The 24,836-nt window shown below is 37.3% G+C and overlaps 1 protein-coding gene and 1 long non-coding RNA gene across 9 annotated transcripts in view; both read left to right on the plus strand.

Moving 5' to 3' along the window:
* The window catches only part of ptprt (protein tyrosine phosphatase receptor type T), a 312,417-nt gene that overhangs the window by 222,332 nt on the left and 65,249 nt on the right, over positions 1 to 24,836 (plus strand). For 5 of the 8 annotated variants that reach the window (XM_085158891.1, XM_085158896.1, XM_085158895.1 and 2 more), the window contains 3 exons: positions 12,132 to 12,286; positions 17,968 to 18,048; positions 18,159 to 18,194. In XM_085158891.1, the coding sequence (XP_085015017.1) occupies positions 12,132 to 12,286; positions 17,968 to 18,048; positions 18,159 to 18,194 (272 nt within the window). Of the gene's footprint in view, positions 1 to 1,671; positions 1,702 to 12,131; positions 12,287 to 17,967; positions 18,049 to 18,158; positions 18,195 to 24,836 lie in introns of all 8 variants that reach the window. The other 3 variants (XM_085158893.1, XM_085158899.1, XM_085158894.1) reach the window with 2 other exon arrangements.
* LOC146518145 (uncharacterized) lies at positions 12,293 to 15,694 on the plus strand. The gene is made up of 2 exons (XR_014874001.1): positions 12,293 to 13,709; positions 13,747 to 15,694. It is a non-coding gene; the product is annotated as an uncharacterized LOC146518145 (long non-coding RNA).

Consider the following 24,836-nt stretch of genomic DNA (forward strand, 5'->3'; position numbering starts at 1 on the left):
AGTGGAATAAACCTGTGGCTTTATTATCAAAACAGGATAAAGGAGAAGAAAAATGGTTAAAGATTTTCTTGGCTTAGCTTTAACATGTTGGTCCTTATAATATTAATTTGATTTTTAACATTACTTTCACTAGTCTCACAATTCATTAAATTTCAGACATAATTGGTACGTTTTCTGTGATTAACGATTTTAAACACAATCCACAGTAAAATTATGGCCTTGTACAGATATTATTGCTACAAACCACACTCATTCAACCTTTACCTCCTTGCTTCTGTGTGTTACTCTTCCAGCTTCCATCCTCTCCCTTTGGGTTTGTTTTGTCACTTCTCATTCAATCTATCTCATTTACTTACCTGCCAAATGGTGATGGAGGCATCAGTGATGTATTTATATTTACTTTTTTTTTCACCTTTAAACAAAAATTAAGTATTCATGCCTACAGGTTAAAAATATATATTTCAGGGCACGCCATTCAGTTATATATAACATAATGACAGCATAGACCATGAAATACCCCTGAGTCCCTGTTAAATTAATGGAGACCAGAGCCCATTGCTAGCACATTAGCATATGCTACATTGAATAAAAGTTGTAGGTCATTAATGCTGTCAGCAAAGTAAGATCTGTGTTGAAGACTAGATCAAAATGGAATTTAAACTATTTTTTTTAACATTTAAAAATACATCTAATTAAGTACTGGACATACATTTGTTTTTGTTTACTGTAGAATGTGAACTACAACACAAAATGAATGTACTTCTTTCTGAAGTACCATGCTTCTTCTTTCAACTACCCACAAATCATACACCTTGGTCAGATTCTAATATTGCTCAGTAGTTCCTTAACTGGAGTTGTCGAAAGTCCAATGCGATTATTTCAAATCCTATTAATAGAATCATTTGTATATTGAAACTGTTTTGTTTTATTTCTTTTATCTAATTTTCAAATTTCATAAAGAAAAAGTAATTCAGTTAATAATTTGATAGTGTGGGTGAAAGTTAAAGTTTTAACATCAGGGTACAAGACTGAATGATGGATTAATAAATGTGTTTTTATCTTCTAAAGTTAATGACCTGGTAAAGCTCTTATGAAAAAAAGTATAATTTTTTGGGTGAGTGAAGTAATCATTTCACAAGTCATAGATCTTCTTATCCAATTTATTTGATTGACTGCTGGCCGGTTCACTGCTGACTTACAATGAAGCTTTTTTTTTTTTTACCAAATATATCTTTGGACATCACTCTAGAATATTCCTTGGATGTTCTGTTATGCCTCAGCATGAACTTTTTTCTTGAGATTTTGCGAAGGCAAAATATATTAATCCAACATGCAGTAGAGAAAAATTAATTATATGCGTCAGCAACTAGATGTACTAATACATACTTCATAGCAAAAAAATAACCCATTCAGCATCTGTAAAAACAAAGTTAAATGACTGCAAATGTTTTCAGATGAGGACACATAGAAAAGCCAATTTAGGATTCAGACAGGCAGGTTGTACAGGTAGGTTCGGGAAAACAGTTGAAAGAAAAACAGGTAGTTTATCAATTTAAAATAAATACAGTCAGAATTACATTTTCATTTAACTCATGAACTAATCCAATGTGTTTGTCCTTCTTCTGGGTTTTGCTCTGTTGTCATCATCGGCCTCACCTCACCATGCTTCAGAAGACATGCTTATTCCTACTCTTATTACCTGTAAGTAGAGATTTCACATCAGAAAAATTCCTTTCTCAGTCCATTACTCTTTTTGTTTTTTTCTTTATCGCTACCTTTTGAGTTGTTACATTTTTGTCCTTTTTCATGTATACTGTTAAGCCTGTATCTAAATTTAAGTATAAAGTATTTAATTATCAAATCATTTAAATCCTCTAAGCCATCACAGCTTTCAGAAAAATGGTTATCGTAGAATCAATCTTTCTTATTTATTTATTTTTAAGAGCCAGCTTGTCATTTGCACTGCATGATAAAATGTCTACTTTATTACCTGCCAAAGACAAATTCTTATTTGATGGTTGGTACACAAACACTGTAGCGTGCAGTCACAATAATGTTATTTGGCTTGAACATAAGTCTAGAGCAAGATAAAAGCAGGCACTTGGTAGCTTGCCAATAAAATTGCAGCAACACAGGAGAGATACAACATTATTTACAGTGTTACGCTGCCATATTAGAAATACTGACCCTCTTTAGCTGCTAGGAAAAACAAATGTTAGGTAAAATGTATTCATTCATTTAATCTTTACTACATGTGACATAAACTGCATGTGACATATTAGAAAAAGATTGGGGAAAGTGTGCAATATCAATATTAAGTTCACTTAAAGGAGATATATGCATTTTAACCTCAGTTTACTGTGTATGTACATTTTACATAGTAACTGCCCTCAAATAGCTTTGCTATTAAATATTTGGAATGTAGGAAGTCTAATACTTCTGACCATTCTGCTTTACATTCAAGTTATATATACCTGCTATACTGACTAACCAAATGTAATAGTGTAATTAATGTAATAGTAACACTATACAAAATATGTACTCCTTATCAAAAGACTTCTTCTCATTGTTGATTATATATTTTTGGGTGGCTTAACTAACTACAGTGTGAGTTTGGCAGTGAGGGTAAATTTCAGCCAGACTTCATCTGTATTGTTTGCACGGCCCGTCTCTTAAAGTGTTTTCATCCTAAAAGGTCAATGTAATTCACTATTATCTTCTCTACCAAGTGGCTATTTCCTTATTAACTAGTTCTAATGAGGCACTATTATAGCTCTCTGTTCATACACGCAGAAACACGTACAGGCACGCACACACGCGCACACACACCAGTATACCTGCACAGTCACATGCACGCTGTTGCCCCGAGCTCCTGCACAAATCCTTGCTGAGAATTTCAACTCTTCACTTCTGCAGCTGTCTTCAAAGCATTTGAAAATTTCCTCCAGATCTCCAGCAGGCTCCTTACTGAGTAGAAAAGTCATCATATACCAACACTTCTTTTTAAAACAGCCCCCCTGAGGCTTGTTGACCCACTGGAAATTGCTTTTTTATAATATGAAACTGGCACAATTAGAAAGACAGCAGCCATCACTGTGGTTTCTCTGCTTTTGCACACTCGTGACAGTGTTTAATTTGTCTCGGCATAGAAAAAATGAGCATGACCTGCCATGCTGAATCTCATATAAATATGTCAGTGGAGACACAAGCAGACATCTTAAGAATAATCCTTGTAACAATAGTCAAAATCACACACCAACACACCACAATAACAGCCTTGGACAAATGTACAGCTCACACACAGACTGACAGAGTAAGCATGAACTCAAGGAATGTCCTTAGATGACAGTTTGGATTATTACACATAGACACAAATGCATGAAAACCTTGATTTATATGAAATATTTGAATTTGATAAAAGTCTCTCTCAAACCAACCTAATATAGTTCTTGGCATTTTTCTTTTGACTATAACTATCAGTACCTCTAAAGACCAAAATTCCATAATTTAAATACAATTACAAGCAGAAAAGATATGATGGAAACTATAGGTGGGCAGTATAAACGGTATACGGTAGAAACGATATGAATTTGGCCAACGGTAGACATTTTGACTATACCGCTCTACTGCGATAGCTCGTGTTGATGGTGTCATCAAGCTACGCCTCTTTTGGTCAAAAGCATCGCAGCAGCTGCAATAAATATCATATGCAAATTATGCCAGACGACAGTAATAGCAAAGAGACAAAGCATGTTTTGGAATATGAGGAAAGCCAAAAACTGCGCTTCATCCACTTCCGTACCATTGATTCATTAATGTTGAATTCTGTCGCAGCTGCTCTATTCCCATGTTGTTGCAGTATATTAATGACTAACCTCTATTGTGGATGGATTATCTCAGTTGTTCTCCTGACTGAAGTTTGGTCCGTTTACAGCACCCTGTCATGCGATTGCATTTGTCCCTAACCATCAGGAACCCTCCCGTAAAGTTTGATCGAGTGGAAAAAAGTTAGCATTCATCCTCCAGCTTCACTGTTTATGTTATGCTAACATCACGTAGCACATCATTATATATCAGCTAGCCCAACTTCAGTAACCCTAAAAAAGTCACTGATGTTTAGTTTTCTGTCTTCCTTTATGTTGGAAGTGACAGCAGAGCTGTATGTTTTAATTTTTTCAGAAATCTCTCTCATGTTTAGGTGGAAACTAGCGAGCTAACTTCCTGCTAACTTCCAACTCCGTTAGATTCAATAAATTCTGTTTTCATGGATGCCTGGATGTTAAACTTAATTGTTAAAGTAGGAACGCTGATGATTTTATTAAAGATGAAAGAATTTAGACAGTTTTTAACTCTCAGTGATGCTGCAGTGTTCGTTTGACTTTGGGACCTGAAGCAGACAGAGTTTTGGATCTAGATTACTTCACGAGGCTCCTGACTATGATAGCCGTAATGCTCCGACAATCCATCAAGTGGTGCAGCTTCGTAGCTTACCAAAGTTGTACTAAACCATTTTTGACAGATTTTGAGCCCCATGTACCACATAAAATTGGGGTCAGGTCAGTAAGAACAACCAGAATGCATACATAAGGTGCACCGGATTATAAGGCACACTGTCGATTTTTGAGAAAATTAAAAAATTAAAGGATTTTACATGTGCCTTATAGTGTGTAAAATATGGTATACAGAAGAAAAGAATATAACGCGATATATATTGTTACGACACATGCTTCGAATTATACCACGATATGGATTTGAGGCCATATACCCCAGCCCTAATGGAAACATACAAATAAACATAACATATGAAAACTAAATATGTAGAAAATGTGTAATTAATAATTAAGAAGCTGAAAATACACATACATTTTTTCCCACTTTTAAAAATTGGTTGTAATGCACAGCCAGTCTCACCCATATATACATAGATGCACAGTTATAGCCCAAGGAGGTTTACTGTTAGATGAGAAGGGGATTTAAATTTGCACAAGACTCCTGCAATCCTGTAGTGTGTGTTTGTGTGTTTTGGTTCACTCTGTCTTTTCAACCTCTTATCTCTCTCTTCACCTCTCTTTATATCCCTCAATCTCTCCCTCCCTTGTTGGGTCTGTCTCTAAATCCTGTGATACGCAGATGAAAGTTTGTTTGGGCTTCGCCTGCAGCCTCCTCTGGAGCTACTGCTGTCATCCTGAAGTGACTGACTGCCTGTCTGACTTCAGCACTGGCTGGGGATGGCTCGAGGATATTTGAGCTATCTAGTTGCCAACCAAATGGCTGATGCCATTCTAGCCATAATACAGAAGTTCTCACTCAACAAAAGAAACAAATGGCGTCTCCCATGTTTGACTGGACGCCTTGAGGTTGCCGTGATCACTTGCCAAGCTTCAACTAAAATGAATGCAATTCTCTTGGCATGAGTTTGTATCAACAAGCCATACTTGCTGCCATGAAATAAATTCAGTTCAGAGTTTGCTTTCTGAAAATTGAAGAATCAATCATTTCCACAAAAACTTGAATAAGAATGGACAAGGTGATTTTAAAGATTTTTGGCCATTATCTTTCTATGTGTCAGCAATCTCCTCCATGGAGTCAAAACAGTAACTCTGCTACTGAAATATAGACATGGATGTCTAAAAGGTGAAGGAAGGAAACAGCTGTACTGCATTACTATTTTGATTTCAAATTAATGGTCCTACTTATCTTGAAAACAATATACTGGTAAATGGACTAATTCTTAGATCTTAGAGCATTACTACTGTCCTGGAGCACTCAAAGTGCTTTATACAAAATGCCACATTCACCCATTTACACAAGCATTTTACGCGCATTCATACTCCGATGGATGCATCGAAGAGCAACTTGGGGCTAGTATCTTGCCCAAGGATATTTGGCATGCACAGTGGTGGAGCCAGGGATCAAACCACACACCTTCCTATCAGTAGATGAACTGCTCTACCTCCTGAGCTTCAGATAAACTTTAACTCCCTGGATAGCAACTTTTGTATTTTATTATATAATTAGCAATGAGTTTTGGTAATGATATTTGATAATGAATTTTACATATACACCATTTTGGAAATGGACCCATCAAGTGCTCAGGTTAATACATCAAATTAGAAAGAATTAAATTTTTTCCTGACCATATCTACTGATGCATTGATTCACCTCATTTCATCGCATCTCATGTCTCTCTATTATAATGTATCTTTTCTCACACTCACACACAAAAAAAGACATTTCTGCCAAAAATCTCTCATTATCAACCTATCAAACAGCCTACAATTAATGTCACTCTGGCCACAAAGAAGTCCATGATTTTTGCCGTGGTTGCACCCAGCAGGGTAACCTTAGTACTTAATGAACTGCCGCCGTGACATTCATTAAAGAAGGATTATGTCGTGCTCAGTGCCACTTAGAATATGCAAGGAATTTGTCATTTAAATGAGTCCATTATTGGTATGAATGTGTGCTAGGTCGAGGTTTGGTGAAAGAGCGGGGAGGAGAGTGGGGAAGCCTTTCACACACTACAAGTTACAGGGTTTTGTCTTTTGCTTTTACTTCTCCTTCCACTCTATGCCTGCTTTTGCTGCATTGTTTCTACTTCTGTCGCTTTCTTCATCTTCCACCTCTATTCCGGTTTTATTTTCCTTTCATTTTTCTCCTCAACTTCCCGTTTCTTATTTTTTTCTCCTTCTCTTCAGTTTTCTTTTTATTTGACTTTCCTTTCTTTGCTCTCCTCTTCCTCTTCATCTCTGCCCACTTTTCTGTCAAAGTGCAGTCAGATAGTCAGGAATAGGCCACTCTAAGCTCCAATCACACAGGAGGTTTTGAGGTTCTGTCGCCTATAAATTGGTGTGGAGCATAGCAAGGTTGAACCTGGGGTTGATGGAAGGAAATGATTATGGGAGAAACTTTGTAAGGTCATTCCTTTCTCTTGTAGTTCTCCTGAAAATGTTCTTTCTAACATCGTTCATCTCACTCTCTCTTTGTTTTTATGTTGTTGTTTTTTATTTATTGCCTCTTTATTGATGAGCTGTTTCATTCGTCTTCCTCCTTTCTCATGTTCACTTTTCACATCTGCTCTGTCTTATCATCTGTCTTTGATTTTTACTTATCTGTCTTTTCTCTCCCTGGCTTAAGTGCTTAACGGCAACTACAGCTCATCATCTGATCCCAGGCTTTTAAAAACACACACACACACAGAGCAAAATTGGTGTTGCCTGGATCTTGCCCACACAATGTGCTTACACATGGCCCACATAGCGCAAAGAATGACGGCCCTTTGGTGGCCCAGATCTGGTTTGCCAGATGTGGCCCATACATGGGCCAGCACAAGGCCAGTTATAGACACACTGCTTGCCCTGTACTGGGGCAGAACAGTTTCAACTCTGGCCCCAGATGTCAGCCTAATGTGTACCTTAATCAAGCCATGTAATAACAACATGTGCCAGAACATGCAAAAGTAACATGACGAAACTCAGTGAATGGACTGACTCTTTTATAGCGCTTTTCTAGTCTCCCAGATTACTCAAAGTGCTCTATACAACATGCCACATTCACGCACTTTCTCTAAATTGAGTGCTTCCTAACTACATTCATATACATTCACACTCTTGACATGCGGACTGGAGGAGCCAGGGATCAAACCACTAGCCTTCTGATCAGTAGTTGACCTGCTCTGTCTCCTGAGCTACAGCCACCCACTGGCAAAGATAAGTGAACTGTCACTAGGTTTTGGATAAAGTGTACACTCACAAACCTGTCAAACCTGCATTTGAAACATTGGCTACCATAGCAGTATAGTATTGCAACATGGCATTTGGGTCTTCTAACTAAAATAGGAAAATAGGAACATAAATAGTGCCATCATTGCCAGACCTGGCCCACATCTGGCTGACATACACTCTTCCATGACACCAGTCAGTCAAAAGTGCCAGCTTGATGCCAGATCCGGGCCAGACCTATTTTCTATGGGCCTGGGCCACATGAACCAAACCACAATCGAGCCAGATATGGCATGCCATCGCATAAACAGTGGCATCTATGCCAGGCCTGGCCCGGCCCATATCTGGATGACATACGTCTTATCATGCCAGAAGTCAACCAGCAGTGCTGGCTTGATACCAGATCTGGGCCAGACCTGCCTGCTTTGTGGACACACACACACACACACACACACACACACACACACACACACACACACACACACACACACACACACACACACACACACACACTATAATGTATTTACAGCTTTAATTTCATATCTCTACAAATCTCTCTCAGTCACAAACAAACATTATTGTTAGTATTATTCTGTCAGCCAATGGAATCATGGGGATGAAAAGGGATCTTGCTTTCGCTTTTGACCTCACACTTATTGCTTCCTGACCCTTAGTGGGCTTAACAAATGCAACACACACAAACAACATTTTTTTTTTAAATTCATGTTTTCTAGATGCTGTTTAGCCAAGAAACAGATTCAGTGTGTCCTTTGGATGTTTATTGACATATTTTGTGGAGTACATAGTTTTAATTTCATGTCTCACTAACAACATATAGTAGTGAAACAATCCTGTAGCAAGTAAGTGTTAAGAGACTCACGATTATTCAATATAGGTATGAGTGACATTGTGTTTTCTCTATTTGCCTTTTAGAGTGACTGTGCAAGACACTGCAGGTTTTCCAGAGACACGTGTAAGCAGGCGTATTAGGCGGATTCGTGATAAGTCACTTAGGAACACACCCACTCACTGCCCAGTGTACACCAACAGTCCAATACAACAGACACATGTAACACTCAAACACAGCCAAAAACACTAAATGTCCAGCACCTGCAGTGCATACACAGATATCAAGGAGATCAAGTGTTTACTCATAGAAACAACAACACACATACACATCCAACTATTATAACCATTTCTTGCACACAGCCCACTGTATACCATTCGTGACTAGATGTCAGATACTTAAAGTAAGCAGAAAGTTGTGTTGGTGGATTCTGGAGGAGGTTTTTCTCCTCAAAAACTCAGAGAAAGAAGTATGATGAATTTTATAGGACAAATCTGCAAAATGTATTTATATTTACTCTATTTTGAAATACATATTAATGATAGTTTGTTGATCATTTGCAAACTAAGGTGCCGATTAGAAAACACTGAGAAATATATGAGGAGAACTGTATGAAGAAGGAAAGTAATGGCTCATGATCTGAAGCATACAATATCATCTGTCAGCCATGGTGGAAGCAATGACATGGCATGGAGTCATTTCTGCTGTCTTTTTAAGACACTATTGGAAAAAAGAATATGCTTAAAAAAAAAAGTATCCTTTTTAGGATCTAAAAGCAAACAGTGTGGTAAGTCTGTGGTTCAGGTGGTAGACTTGGTTGTCCAGTAATTACAGGGTGGGGTGTATGATCCCTGGTCCCTCGTCATGGCAAAGTGTCCTTGGATATGACTCCTGACTGCAGGTGAACACCTCATGTAGCAGCTTCTTCAGTAAGTATTTGACGTGAGTAGTTTAATAAATATCACACTCTGTAAGTGTTTTGCAAGATTAAATGGTTCTTTTACGAGTGTAGACAATTTACAGGTTTCCCTCAGTAGATCACTTGGGCCTATGATTTCAAAGTAAATTCCATTAAATTGTGGTTTAAAGCGCATCCGCAAGGTTATTTTTTATATCAAAAGAATATAAAAAGGTATACTTCTACATTAAAGGGCTGCTATTCTGCTGAGCCTATTGGCATCCAAGGTCTATTATCATCCAAATCAAGCAGGTAATAAAGACCTGGCTAGTCTCCCATGAATAGACTGTTCTCAGTTTATACAGATTGACCTATGTACCATTTAGTTATTCAATTTTAATTATAAGTACTTCCAGTAATATACAGTGCATTAATTGAAATGCACAATGAGCATTTAACATCAACAAAATGCACTTGTTTGTTTTTTGTTTTAAATAACGGTATTATTGTTTTACTTCATGTGAACCGATTGTTCATGGGCATTTAAAGGCAAATGCTTGCAAAATGCAACATATACTGCGAAATACATATTTTCTTATGTTCTGTAGCCTTTGGTATCCAATTATTCCGATAGTGAAGCTCTTGTCTTTTAAATCCAGGCAAAATGAGACTACATGTTTTTAGCCTTTTTCACACTTTAAAATTTGACAAGCCTTGTGGGCCCCTAATGACACACAACGTCTGGCGAGTGGTCAGGATTTGGACACATCTGTCTAGTCAAGGTGATGTCCAAGCCCAGAGTTTCCTCATATAGAGATGAGTCAAACTGCAGCGCTTATTTAAGTCACACTGCCGAACTGTTCTGTATCTAGAGAACAATATGTCACACTGATATTTAAAAGTAGCACGTTAATTATCACTTCTGTGTTCGTCGGTCATTTTTTTGAGAGCAGGTTTAGAATGGACTGGCACTCATATCACTTTTCTTGTCTTACTGACTAGTCAAAACATTTAGGCAATAAGCCACATTTAACCGTACAGTTATATACTTTACTTGATTTATATAGCAAATTTAATAACAACAAAATGTTGGCCAAAGTGCTGTACAAAGATAATAAAAACAATTACACGGTAACAAATATCATCAATAACAGATATCTGGTAACAGATGACCACGTGGATAGATAGGTAACTCTCATGCGATGTTGAAAGCTAATGAGTGAAAATGTATTTTAAGATGGGATTTGAAAAGACTGACGGTTGGGGCCTTGCTAATGTGGAGAGGTAAATAATTCCACATTTTCGGCGCCACAACCAAAAATGCCCGGTCACCTCTGTGAACCAGCCTTGACTTAGAAGTGGCCAAGAGCAAGAGGTCACTTGATCTTAGAGTTCTAGGGTGCATATAAGGCTGCAGTAAGCCAGACAGATATTCTGGAGCCTGACCGTTCTGCGATTTATAAGTCATCAACAAAATTTTGTATTTAATTCTGTATTTAATTTTGTATTAAATATTACATAGTGCTTTATTCTATGAATTTAAGCAGTTTTTGGACTGTGGCAGTAAGCCGGCATAACAGGAGGAAACCCACACAGCAAACTCCACACAACAAGGTCCAAGCTTGGGTTCAAACCAGAAACCTTCTTGCTTTGAGGTTACAGTACTAACCACTATATTATCGTGCCCGCCTCCTTGTATAGAAGATGATAGTAAAAATATGCTTTATCTTGATATTTCCGTTTGTTCTGGTGAATCTATTGGACAATGTGAGATTGTAATGGTTTTCTGTCTCTTCTACCATCTGGTCTCTCAGCGGACCTAAAACTGAAGGTTCAGGCAAAACTCAAAATAGTCTATGCAAAATGGCCAACAGATGGGCGTTGTGGCAGATAAGTGGAAAAAATATCAAAGGATACATTCACACTCAAGGGGCATCTCATCAGCAGTCACTGCATAACTACCCATACCATTATATATAGTCAGTTTAGAAGCTCCACATGTTCTGGAAGTACTGAATGTCAGCCTCTCCACATTGAATCATATCACCTGTATTTTCCCCCCTTGCTGTAGTAATATAAGAGGGGACAAAATAACAGCTTACCCTGTAATTTCTAAGGCTTTTCTATACATACATAGGCCATTTTTAAAAAATACTTTTTTATGCAGTTTGCTCATTTTTCAACAGGAAACAGCCCCTTAGAATGATGATATGGAGAAACTTTTTTTATTGTTGGTAAAACACACCTTTTAAAAAGATGTTGCAGATGCACATGTTTGATTGGGTTTAACTACTCATTATACATCATCAAAATCATATTCCTTGTCATTTTGACATAAAGAAAAAAAAATGTTTTATATAATATTTGCTGTGAAATGTGTCTCTGCCTACACTATTGCGCACAGAACTCACTGTTCATTCTTATATTGCCATTTATTCTCTTTTGTTTCAAGTCACTGCATATAATAAAGAAAATGTTCTCTTTTCTTAGTGTTCTCACCATAACTCATCTTCCAAAGAGTATTGTTGTTCCGTAAAGAATATTTCTTTGCATATGTGCCTTTGTGTTTACGCACTGCATGTGGATGTAAGGCATTGCATGCATTTCTGTATGTGAATAATTCATCTTTGTGTATCCTTGTTTTTATGTTTTTGAACCTCCATAGAAAGTTGGCAAAAAAGCAGAAGGAAACTGCTAGCAGCTCCACTCAGCAGAGGGAGATGGGTCCGGTCACCACAGCTGATAAGAGCACCACTAAAGTCAGCACCTTACACAAAGATGACCCCTTTTCCACCTCCAACCAGGACCTCAATGGGTTCAGTAAGTCAAAATGCTCTGCAGTTCTAGCCCTAAGGTGCATCCAGAAGATATCAGCTGTAAATGGCACCAGAATGGGGTTTTTTTTACAAGAAAATATAAAACTACATTGTCCTTTCCACATTGTATTCTTTCTGGAAAGTGTTAAAAAAAATAACAAAAACCCCACAGATTGAAATCATTTGCTGTTTCTCTTAAAGTTAACTTTCACATTATAAAGTTTCTTTTCCCCTTGTCACTCCCTAAAATATGCATATGCTAGGACTCTGTACCATTAATCATTTTGTCACATTCATTTATTTAAATAGTGGACATTTCATTTTTATAATAAAACTCTCCATATGGCCGTCTTTCACCCATAGTGTGTTGTGCTGCTTCACTAGCCTCCATCGTACTTAGTGCTGTTTTAACAATTTTCAGCTGAGCTCTCTATTTTTTCCCTTTATGTGGTGCTTTATACAAGTACAATATAAGTGTGCATATCCTCTTTCACAGCATATTCCACACATTTCAACTAGGCCTTGATTTGTTGGGGAGTAGTCCCAGTTTTTTGTAAAACTGTGTGTGATTCTGATGTAATTAGACAAGACCTCTCAGGAGGGCATTTTCACTTGAAAATGTCATGCTGGCCTTTTGGAAGTGCTTGACCACTGAAAGCCAGGGATGGTGAAGAGGGACTAAGTACCAAGCTAATGCTGGACGTAATTGCCTGCACTCTTTTTCTAACTGTCCGTGCTGCAGTTGTGACGTAAAATAATGTTTTTGAACTGAAAGTACTTAAAGCAGACCACTTTTATCTGGAGTGTAGGACCTATATATACTGTAAAATTAACAGGTGATGTTTTAATTTTGACAGGTTACTTGCCTTCAAATAGACCTTACAATTCGTTTTTGCATTTGCAACATATAGAAAAAGGAGCTAACCTTCATCTTGACATTTAATGTTTTATCAGCCATAAGTCCACAGGTCTTTGGACAATGACAAGGATTTTTTTGTAATTTTGCCAGTTTACTGACACCTTAAAACAATTCATCAGATGACATTGAAGGGCAGCTTTAATTCAAGGGATTAAACACATGCTTTGGATTAATTGTTTAAGAATTGCAGCCATTCGTATACGGTCTCACTTTTTCAAAAGCTCAAAAGTAATTTGACAATTGACTTAAATGTTTTTATGGCCAGGTGAGGCTTGTTCCCTCATTACTTTATAACAAGTTAAGATATATAATATATAAGAGAAAGAGAAAAAACCTTCTACAGTTGATTCCAACTTTTTAACTTGCATTTAGTAGCTGTTTCAGTATAATGTCCAAAGAGATGTTGATGCAAATGAAGAAGCCCATCATTAGAGTGAAAAACCCAATAACAGAGTGGAATCATACCAACCCAATGCATAGCACATTATCTGGTGGGTGGAGGCATGCTGTGGCATGTATGGGTGTCACTGGAACCGTGTTATTAGTATTCATTGATAATCTAACTGGTGATCAAAGTAGCACGATGAATTCTAAAGTCGACGTACATGGCTATACTCTGCTCAGATTCAACCAAATGCTGAAAAACTGATCTGAGAACACCTCAGTGTAAACAGATAATGACCTAAACCACAATGCAAATACAACCAAAGATTTTCTCAAGGAAGAGAAATGGGATACTTTTAAATGGCCAAGTGAGTGGCCTGATCTGGAAGCTGGAAACTGAAGGCAGAAAGACCCATAAAAAAGCAGCATCTGATGGTGGATGCACTAAAGACCAGTCAGAGTATCTCAAAGGCAGAAATAGCATTTGGTGATGTCTATCTGGCAGTCATTGCACAGAGTCAATAAATACAAAGAAATTTGTTATTAAACAAAAACTTATGGACCAAACTGTAATTCCCTTTCTTCAATTAGAAACAACTACCCCAGGTCTATGAATATGTTTATGTTTTTTGAATGTATAAGACAGAAGCTTGACATCCTGTGCTTCTTGAGAACTTACTAGACCTTCCCTGTAGCCAAACAAAAGCATTGAAACTGAAATTCTTTATGCAATTTTTCAGTAAATGTGAAATGAAGATTTGGATATGTAAAAGAGACTTGACTTTGCCCATTGTGAGCTTTGGAAAAATGGTACAAAACTTTGTCAAGGTTACACGTATAAAAATATGACTCATTCTCTTTTTTTGTTCTGTGCTTACAGTGTCTTGTGAATATTTGAAAAAGAAATAAAGAAATTGGAAACACACACACACACACACACACACACACACCAATTCAAGCTCAGTCTTAATGAGACAAAGAAAAATGCTGACACAAGATAGGGGACCCAATAATATTTGCGGAAATGGACCCTCACAGGGCAAATAACCTTTCTGTGTTATTGTGTTTTCACCCAGTCACCAGCTTACTTCACAGGACATTGCTGCCAAAGCAGATTTCTTTTTGTATGCAGGTACACTCCTCGCTGTATTAAAGTTGAGCTTCTTTCTCCGGCACATTAGCATACAGTGCCGGTACACATGAGACGTGAGGGATTTTATCATAGAAGAGGAGAAAATATGTTGTGTGGGGGTATTAGGAGAGGAGAGCAGAGGGAAGAGACTAGAGAATAGGCAGAGGAAAGAGAACAATGGAGAGAGAAGACGAAACTTAAATAATCAGCAGTAGAGAAATTGGGCCATTGTATCAGAAAACGTTACACAAACAGAGTATCATAGTTTGAATAACAATTAGGCGGGACGGGTGAATGGATGTTTGGTGGTGTGTGTGTGTGTGTGTGTGTGTGTGTGTGTGTGTGTGCGCACATGTGTGCTTAATGGGCATTCATCATCCATCCATTTTTTAGGACATTAGTCTACTGCCGCTTTTTCTAAATAAACACTATTCCTTCTTATTTGGGAAGAGAGAATATCACACATTGGTTATAGAATCTGTTCTTGGTGTTTCACAAAGACTTTCATTATTACTGGTTATCAGCAATATTCCTAAAGTAAGAGATGATTCCTGAAACCACCTTACCCATTTGAAACCGCAAAATGACAGCAGAGGTTTTTTTTTTTTTTGTTGTGTTTAAAAAAAACGTTGTGGAGTTCTTCTCGCGTCTCTGTGGGTTTGCTATCCCAGGTTTCTTCCATAGTCCAAAGACATGCCATTAGTGGACTCATGTGATTCTAAATATCCTCTAGGTGTGTATGTGAGTGTGAATGTTTGTCTGTCTCTTTGTGTGAGCCCAGACCCGGCCTCTCGCTCTACTCACTCCAGCCCCCTGGAAGATGGATGGAATCTGACACTAGCACTAATTACAAATATAATATATAACTACTATATGCTTAAGTAAACAATACAAATGGAATGTATGTGGGAAACCAAATCAAAATAAGAGAAACTGCAACAAAGTAGAGATGAAAAAAAAAAAAACGGCGTGAGAGAGGAATGCACATTATCTTGTGATCTGCTCAGTGAACATAAAAGGAACCTTTTCACTTTAGACCATCAAAATTCACAGATAGTAAAAAAAAAAAAAAAAAAAAACACATTCATAAGTGATGTCTATGCTAACATGTAAATGAGCCAAGTTGCTACAGACAAAGAACAGTTACCTTTAAGTGGGCATAAACATGTGCATCCATATGCATACAGGTCTTAAGAGATAAATATATGTAGGTTAGCTATGTCATATAATGTGGATTATTGAACAGGCTAGGTAGCATATAATATGAAACTGTCAGTTTCCCAGCACTCCCCTTAGGTTTTGTCTTATTGTATTTGTTTATATGTGGGCCTCTGTCTATCCCAGATATCATTTATTTATAGACCCCTAGAGGTATGTGTATATGTGAGAGGTAAAGTGTATGTGCAAGGACTTATAGCTTTTAGTCACTGTTTAATAAACCAAGTCCGTCAGTCACATTTATTACCAATGACATATCTCCTAAACTACTTTCAGCTTTGGTACATTGACCTTATTTCCATGGTGGCCAATTTGAACTGGCAATAGCAAGTTTGACTAACCACCTTGATGAGACAGAATGTTACAGAATTTCAGTAAAATAAAACTCAGTAAACTAAAAAAGTACACTGTAATGCTTTTGTTCCATCTGTATCGCCGATAACCATAAAAGTGACGATAGATGCAAGCTTAAGTCACTTCAACAAATGCTCATGGTTCTTGTTTTGTTCTGGAGTCCTACTTTCAGCCAATTTATCATTTCAAGGGCATTAAATACTGATGTTTTGTCAGTGCTGCTGGCATCTCACATAAAGGCATAAAATGTTTGGCACTGGGCTGTTATGCACTGGATTTAAGGGTATACTGAGACAGATCTGTCACTCTCATTTGGAGTTAAACTGTGTGTCCCGAGCTCACCGTTCATATTTCTGTGTATTTCTAGGAGACATATGTAATTGTCAACTAATAAGTGACAAATTACATGAATTATATTGTTACTTTCCAAGGGATGTGTGAAAGTAACAAAACGTGTCCAGGTTGAAACAAAATGAGACAGGGAGGCAAAATTGTTCAATTAAAGGCTTTTATTAATTTCTATTACTAATTAAACTAAAAAAAGAAGAAGAAAAAACAAAACCCAGGAGTTGCTCACTAAACTGAAAAGAAAGGCAAAAAGAAAACACACTGCTTTCAACAAAGCAGGAATACACAGCCACCACAGATACAGCTCACAATCTGTAAAACCAACAAGGATCTAGACCAGGGGTGGGGAAACTCGAGGCCTCAAGGGCCGGTGTCCCGCAGGTTTTAGATGTGTCCTTGATCCAACACAGCTGATTTATATGGCTAAATGATGTCCTCAGCATCTGTTGAAGTTCTTCAGAGACCTGGTAATAAACTAATCGGTTGATTCAGGTGTGTTGACCCAGATTGATATCTAAAAGCTGCAGGACACTGGCCCTTGAGGCCTGGAGCTTCCCACCCCTGCTCTAGACCTTACCTTTCTCTCTCACCTTAAGTACTCTCTTAATTGCTGATTAGAGTCAGCTCTACAAAAAGGGTGGCACCTAAGGCAGGAAGGGTCAAAGTACTGTGTTTACAATTCCCCTGACTTCTTATCAATGACTTCTTTAAAAATGTTGTTTTAATCAAAACTGACATATCATTGGTATGGTATTATAAATCCTACAGAATGCTTATATTGTGTTTTCTAAAACAAATTGTGATCTTCCTATACATTGGTCTTTTTCGGTTTCGTTTTTACACCAGATTTTAGTGCACAATTATTGGAATATAAGCCCTGTTATCCTCAAAATTCAATATTGTTAACTATAATGGTGCCATTAGTTTTATTGAGTTGCCCCCTGAACTGCTGAATATAGCATACTGATCTGTCTTTTATGTGGATTTTTTTAAATTTCATGTCCTATGATATTTTGTTTTTCCTTTTCTTTCCTTATCAAACCTGACCCTCTTATTTTTCAACCTCCTGATTCCTGTACCTCTTCTCCTTCTCGTGTTGCATGTTTCACTTTCTTACTCTTATGCTTGTTTCATTTAAAACTTTCGCTGTACAACTTTTCATTTTATATATATTTTTTGCTCTTTCCTGTCTACATTTACTTCTCCTTGTCCACCCTAACCTCCTTCTCTCTTTGTCTCTCTCTCTCACATCCTCCTTTTTCATCTTCCTCCGTTTTTATTGTTGAATTCTTTTTTTCACCTTCTTTTCACCTTTCTGTCTCCTTCCCAGCTTCTCCTTCTCCCTGCTCCTTCTCAGTGCAAGGAAGCAAGATGCTGCAGAGCAAATCCCTGCTGAATTCCTACTACTCAGGTACACACACATCCTCACACACTATCTGTCTTGTAATTTTACATTGAATTGAATGCTATTCATAACTGAACACTTTTTTTTTTCATTTATGACTGTGAATATCTTTGCAGTGTCCAAAGAGCCAGTTCCAGCCACAACTTCTATAGGTAAGAATTTGGATTTCTATGAGTTTCCTTTCTCGAGGCATAAATCGGATGTACTAATGTTTGCAATACGCAATTTATTGCTAATTGCACTGATACATGAAGCAGAAAAAATGCGTGTCTTATTTTTTCTGCTTGAACTTGAAATGAACTTGAGTCCCCTCATACTCACACGCTAGGAGAAATGTGTCCACACACAATCACATCATTTACACAAGGACAGAACGAAATTGCAAAACCATTTTCCTGTACCTTCTTTCTGTTTTTTTCTCTTCATTTCCTCCCTCTCTTCCCTTCTGTTGGCCAGATTGACACATTCTTTGCCAGGAAGGTTGGCTCAAGCCACTGCCAAAGTGTGACGTCTGTGTATAGCTTGTCTTTGCATAAGTGAACCACTTCACACAGTCTCACACATTCTGCACATGCAAAGGATTTTACAGGAAAGTTTGTTTTATGTGATTATAGTTATCAGTCAGCTCCTAGCTCATCCTCTTCTTGCCACACCTCCTCTCGCCAGTGTTTTCGTTTTTCTCCAAATGTTCTGCTTCCACTTTCCGCTCTTTCTTTTGATTGTGGAGTTTCTCCGTTCTTTTTCACTGTTTCTATTTTTTCATTTTTCACAGTGCTGTCCAAAAGCCTCCCCCATTTCTTTATAGTTTGCTAGGAAGATTGCAAATGTGTGCAGTGATTTATTGAAATGTCCAAACATATACAAGCCAAAACCAATTCTGTAGAATTTTTAATAAAGAAGTCACTTAAAAGCTTAAAAGTAAGTATTTGGCATAAGCACCTTTATTCCACCGCAAAGGCAAGCCTTTTTCTAATTTCGCAAAGTAGTCTTAAAGAGTAGACTTCTTGAAGGTTTTTGTTTTGTTTTGTGTTTTTTTTGTCTGCCTTGTGATCCAATCTATGTCAAGATGGTCCCACAATTCTTCCATATTGTTAAAGTCTGGGTTCTGGGGAGGCCAATCTATGACTGATGTTGTTCCATTATATGCCTTTCTATCACTCCAAAACCTTTTGCCACTTTTGAGCCCAGTTTTTGTGTAATTTGCCATTTACACCCACCATTCCATTGAGACCATTTCTGATGAGGTTTCAGCAAACTGTAGATTGATCAAGGATGATGTCAGTTCTTTGATAGCTGTCCACCCCACCCTCATTTCTTAAGGACATGAGTTTCAGATACATCTGTGTAGACAGTTTTTATGCCTGTTGGAAAATCATTGTCATAAACACCCATTTTTGAGTTGTTCCTGCCCTAAAAAAACTCACCAAAGTAGTCAGTTGTAGAAAAATACAACTTTTATTCTATAGCAGTGATCCAACTTTAATGTATTCGAGCTTCTTTTCTGCAGTTCATGCAGTTGGTACAGAGGTTTCTGTGCCATTTGCCGATGAACATCAAGGCGTGATGAAGCAGAATGCAAACAAATGCTTGAGCGATTTGTGCAATGGCACAAATTTGCTGTCATACATCTTCATGGTATGACATTAGTGTTTTATGGAACCATCTGTTCTTACTACAGTTCGAAAATCAAGGGATGTAAAATGAAACTTTGATTGTTACTCAAAGAAAAATCCGCTACAATTAATACACAAAATATAGAAAAAAATAGATTTCATCCAGGGAAAAAATAAATAGCAGAGCTTACATATTTTTAAGGTCTAAGAAATGAAAAAAAAAAAGTTTCCTGGATTTGATAAAGTTTTATCTCTTCCTGCATAAATGTCATCTATAGTCATCATATAGCAGCAGTCTAGGTGTTGGTTGCACATCATCCTAAGCATAACAATTTGGGTTATTATCATCAACATCATTATCCAAGGTAACAAGGCAGAGTGTAGAAGAGAAAAAAGAGGAGAGAGAGAGGAACAGGAAATACAGATGTTAAAAATGGAAATAAACCAGACAATATGCAATAATAATAACCTCATAGTGGTCAGAAGACTTCCATCCTTTTACTAACTTTCTAAGATAGTTTTAAATATATTTAAAATGGCAGTGTTTTCATTATTTTCAGTCTGTAATACCCCTAACTTAACTTAAAGAAATCCACATACTTTTGATGTCTTCTATTGACCATAAATTTAAAGTACAAACCAAATGGCCTCTGTTGCAAGACAGGAAAACAATGTGAAATGTACGCTTGAACCAACTTGACCAAGCAGACTGCAAATAGTACATATCAATCACTGCAAGCCTGAATGTTAAAATACCCTTTTAATATTTTTCCTCTAGTCATACATTATCACGTTAACACTTTAATTTCTAATGAGTTCAAGAGTTCTTTTTTTTCTAGGTGACTTCTAAAGGCAGCTGAACTTCAATCTATAATAAATGGATAAAAATCATATTACTTTAAAAGTAAGATTCCTACATTTAAATACATTTCAATGCCATTCCGGCTTTTCAAAATGGATAATAGTAGCAGGAGCCTCAATGATGCTAGTGAGGATCATTTTTCAATAGCTTTCAGGAAGAGCTGAGATAGGTGCAGAGAGAGAGAGAGAGAGAGAGAGAAAGTTATTAAGAAGACAGTAAAAGAGACATACAGATTGAAGGATCAAAGGGAAGTAAAAGGAGCTTGAATAAATCCACTATGCAAAGAAAAGCTTTTTTTTCTTTCTTTTCCTTTTTTTTTTGCTGTGTTTTGTTTTTTTTCTGGGGCAGCAGGAGGGCATGTGTGTTTAGACTCGGGCGTTTTTTTGGCTATTCCATAGCAAGGGTATTCCATAGAAATGCACACACAACCTTGCTGTTTTTCTCTTTAGGTTTTTGTTGCAGAATATAGACAAAAATCAAAATATATAGATTAAGAATCAAGAACACATCACAAAGTTACAAATACACAGAGTACACACTCACAAATATCCATATGCACATACACCCAGCACAGTGTTAACACTGATGCGACATAAATCCTGTGGATCAGTACAAAGCCACAGCGGCATAGTGTGCATTTTATGTGCAAACACGTTTCTGTCTAAAAATCAATTTGTCAGACACTGATGTATGTTAAGAGGTTACGCAACACTGTTCTCTGTCAGTTCACAAAGGAAGTGTCAGCCTTTTATACCCTGCCAAGGACAATCCTTTGCTGCTGTTAACACAGAAGTCATGTTTTTCTATGGATCAGGAGCTTTCTGCGGTTAATTAGGTACACACAGTTGCACAAATACTATGACAAACCCAGACGCATAGGAGCTCAAGAAAAAGACAATAAAAATCTGTATTTTAAATTCCCCTCTGCATATTCCTGCTTGCCTTTAAAAACCTTAAAGTTGGGAAAACTCAAATCAATAGAAGGTTACAGCTTCAAACTTTCAAGGCTTTGACTAAATTTGACTGAAGGCAGAAGTGCATTAAAAGGGATCATTTGTTCAGTATATTAATGGGATTATAATTGTTTTAATTGATATCTAATTAATTCCATGGTCAAATAGCTGAGGGTTAATTCCTTTTTGAGACGGATTTTTGACTATAAGACTGATTGAAATGGACTGGTATCATCTGCATCCTTTGTTATAGTATGTATCTCTGTTTTTGACTGAATTCCATAAGTGGAACACTATTACTAATAATACATTACTAACAATACTATGAGTAATGCAATACATATAAAGAAAATAATACTGGGAGTAGATTTTGATGAGAACAGTGTGCACCTAACATATTTTTAACACCTGGACTTTTACTTTGTTCCATACTTTATGGCGTTTAAGTTTAGAGCTAGGTTCTTCCATTTTAATTAACAATTTAAGGTCCCTTAAAAAGCTGCTGTGATTGAAAAGGGCCAATACATACGAGTGAAGGACTTCTTTGTTCAAAAAAATGATACACAGGAAAAGTGATGAAAAGATTTTGAGCAAACTAACATAATGAAAAGATGAGAATCCTTGATTTTTTTTTTGAGTGCATGTTTTACTGAAAGAAACGATTCAGTCCAAAGACCTTGTTGACGTGACATTTTCCAAAAAAATATTTTGCAGTGCAAGTAAGTAGAACACTTAACAGCAACTGTGCTGCTGGCACAATGAAAGTTGATGATCGTCCAGAGTTACCACCTGTGCAAAGAGCACATATTTTCTATCCACAGCCCTGCTCGTATTGGAAATATCTCTTCTTTTTTTCCCCAACCATATTACTGAGGGCCAATTATTTTCCCAGTCCAGTTCAGCATAGCATCAGGCTGCATGTAAGGTGATTATGGCTAATGGTAGTCATTTTGTTTGGCCATAATGTGGCACTGCTGGGTAATTGAAGGTGAGTGCAGGGTTGAGAGAAGGCTTTTCTAAACCTTATGCTCTTAAGGCAGATTGAACCTCTGTGCTCTTTTTCAGCCACATCTTGACTGCCTGCTTACACAGCTTATATTCAAGTCTACTGGTCTCTCAGACATACTTCCTTTTGACTGGGGAGCCACAGCTAAACCCAGCATACCAGACCTTTTCGGCAGTTAGTTGGCTCAGTTTGCTTTAATGACTGGGATCCTTATCAGTTTATTTTTCTTCGTTCAGTAAGGCTTAGTGTGAAAGGGTATAGGAACATACTAAAAATACCAATATAAAAAAAAAATGGTTTCAGATGAAAATGCAATGAGCAAATGAAAATGCATAGTAGGAATATCTCCAGGATTTATTTTATTTTATTTTATTTATTTTTCTTGGCATTCTGAAGATCAAAGGGTGCGGATAAAAATAGGGACATGTAAACTAGGTTGAGGTGTCTGGAGCCCTTATCCTTATCAGGATCAGGGGCTACATCCTGGACAGGTCACCAATGATGGTACATGTCTAACACAATAACACAATACAGACAACCATTCGCACTCACATTCACAGCTATGGGCAATTTATAGTCACCAATTAACCTAACCCCACTAATTGCATGTCTGGACTGTGGGAGGAAACTGGAGTACCTGGAGAGAACCCACGCAAACATGTGGAGAACATGCAAACTCCACAGAGAAAGGGCCCAGTGAGATTAAATCTGAATTTTTTTTATACTAAAAAAAACCCCAACAAACCTCTTTGCTGCCATATCGCATTTTCAGATTCGTAGGTTGGATTCAAGAATGTGTTGGCTTATTATTTTTAGTAATAATATTATTAGTAGTAGTGGTTTCTTATATCAGGAGTAACTGACAAACATGTGATTTTTGACAGCTTTGAAATGGAGACATTTAACTAGTATAACTCAACGTATTATTAGCTTTAATTTTTCTTTCAATGCATCAGGCAAAAGTCATCAATACTAACAAACTGAATAACAGTACACAGCAAACTGTGGCAAACAAGGATCTGAAGTTGACGCTCCTTTTTCTGGAAAGAGAAGTAGGAGAAGCTTTCTGGCCACCTGTTTCTTTCTCTCTCAGTTGCTAACTTGATAAGATAAGACTCAATTTTTGTTAAATAAGAAATTCTCATGAAGCAGACTATTCTGTGTGCTGACTTCACAGATCACAGTTTAAGTAACTCATGTACAAACAAACACCCACCCACACACAGTTATCTCTGTTCGACTATGGTGTCTCTATGTTACAAAGAGGCAGGCTTTCGTGCACATACACACACAGTTATGAGGAGTTTGTGAATAAGTGATTTCTGGCCTTGTGTCATGAGAAGGGAGGTGAAATGAGGTAAACCGCTGGGATACTGTCTAGACCAGTTGATCTCTGTGACCCTCAGTAGATATACATTCTGCTGGTGCTCTTTCTCTTCCGTCATTTATCGCCCTTTATTTCCCTTTCCTTCTCCATTTTTGTTTTTTTTGTCATTCTTTTCATCTCTTCTCTTCTGGATTTAAAAGTCTTCTAAGCTGATTTTGTAATCACAATTAGCGAACTGCACTTTAATTAATGACATGATGCTTATATAAGAAATATATTCAATTTTTTTTCTCCCCTGTCATTTTTATCCTTTGTCGCTCATCACTCAGACCCACTAAGGCTTTAAAAAAGTATGCATCCACGCACTTGGCATGTCATAAGGTGAAAGGCATGGAAATACTGCCAGTCCATCACAGGGCTAACATAGAGAGGCAGGCAACCACAGACTCTCGCATGCATGCCAAGAGCCAGTTTGGAAGGAGGACTGTGGCAGGAGGAAACCTGCACAGGGACACATGTAAACTACATAACAACAGTGCTAACCACTCTGCCATTGTGTCAACCAAAAGAGAAAAAATACTGTAAAGTCTTTTCTTTTTTTAAAGGTGGTAAACAAGATCATAAGATGGGTCAAGTCTAGCACAACTGATGCATTAAGTTGCCTATAATTATCTCACATGTTATATTTATGCTTTTTAATAGGCGAAGACCAGACCTATTAAGTGTTCTGTTCTTTTGAAAATATTAGCACCATTTAGCAGCAGGTAATGGTAAAAGACCTGACTCCTTTGGGCAAACATACAGTGGCTTGCAAAAGTATTTGGCCCCCTTGAACTTTTCCACATTTTGTCACCTTACAGCCACAAACATGAATCAATTTTATTGGAATTCCACGTGAAAGACCAATACAAAGTGGTGTACACGTGAGAAGTGGAACGAAAATCATACATCATTCCAAACATTTTTTACAAATAAATAACTGAAAAGTGGGGTGTGCGTAATTATTCAGTCCCCTTAGTCAATACTTTGTAGA

Source organism: Neolamprologus multifasciatus, chromosome 5, assembly GCF_963576455.1.
Source record: "Neolamprologus multifasciatus chromosome 5, fNeoMul1.2, whole genome shotgun sequence".
In the NCBI taxonomy this organism is placed as follows: Eukaryota; Metazoa; Chordata; class Actinopteri; order Cichliformes; family Cichlidae; genus Neolamprologus; species Neolamprologus multifasciatus.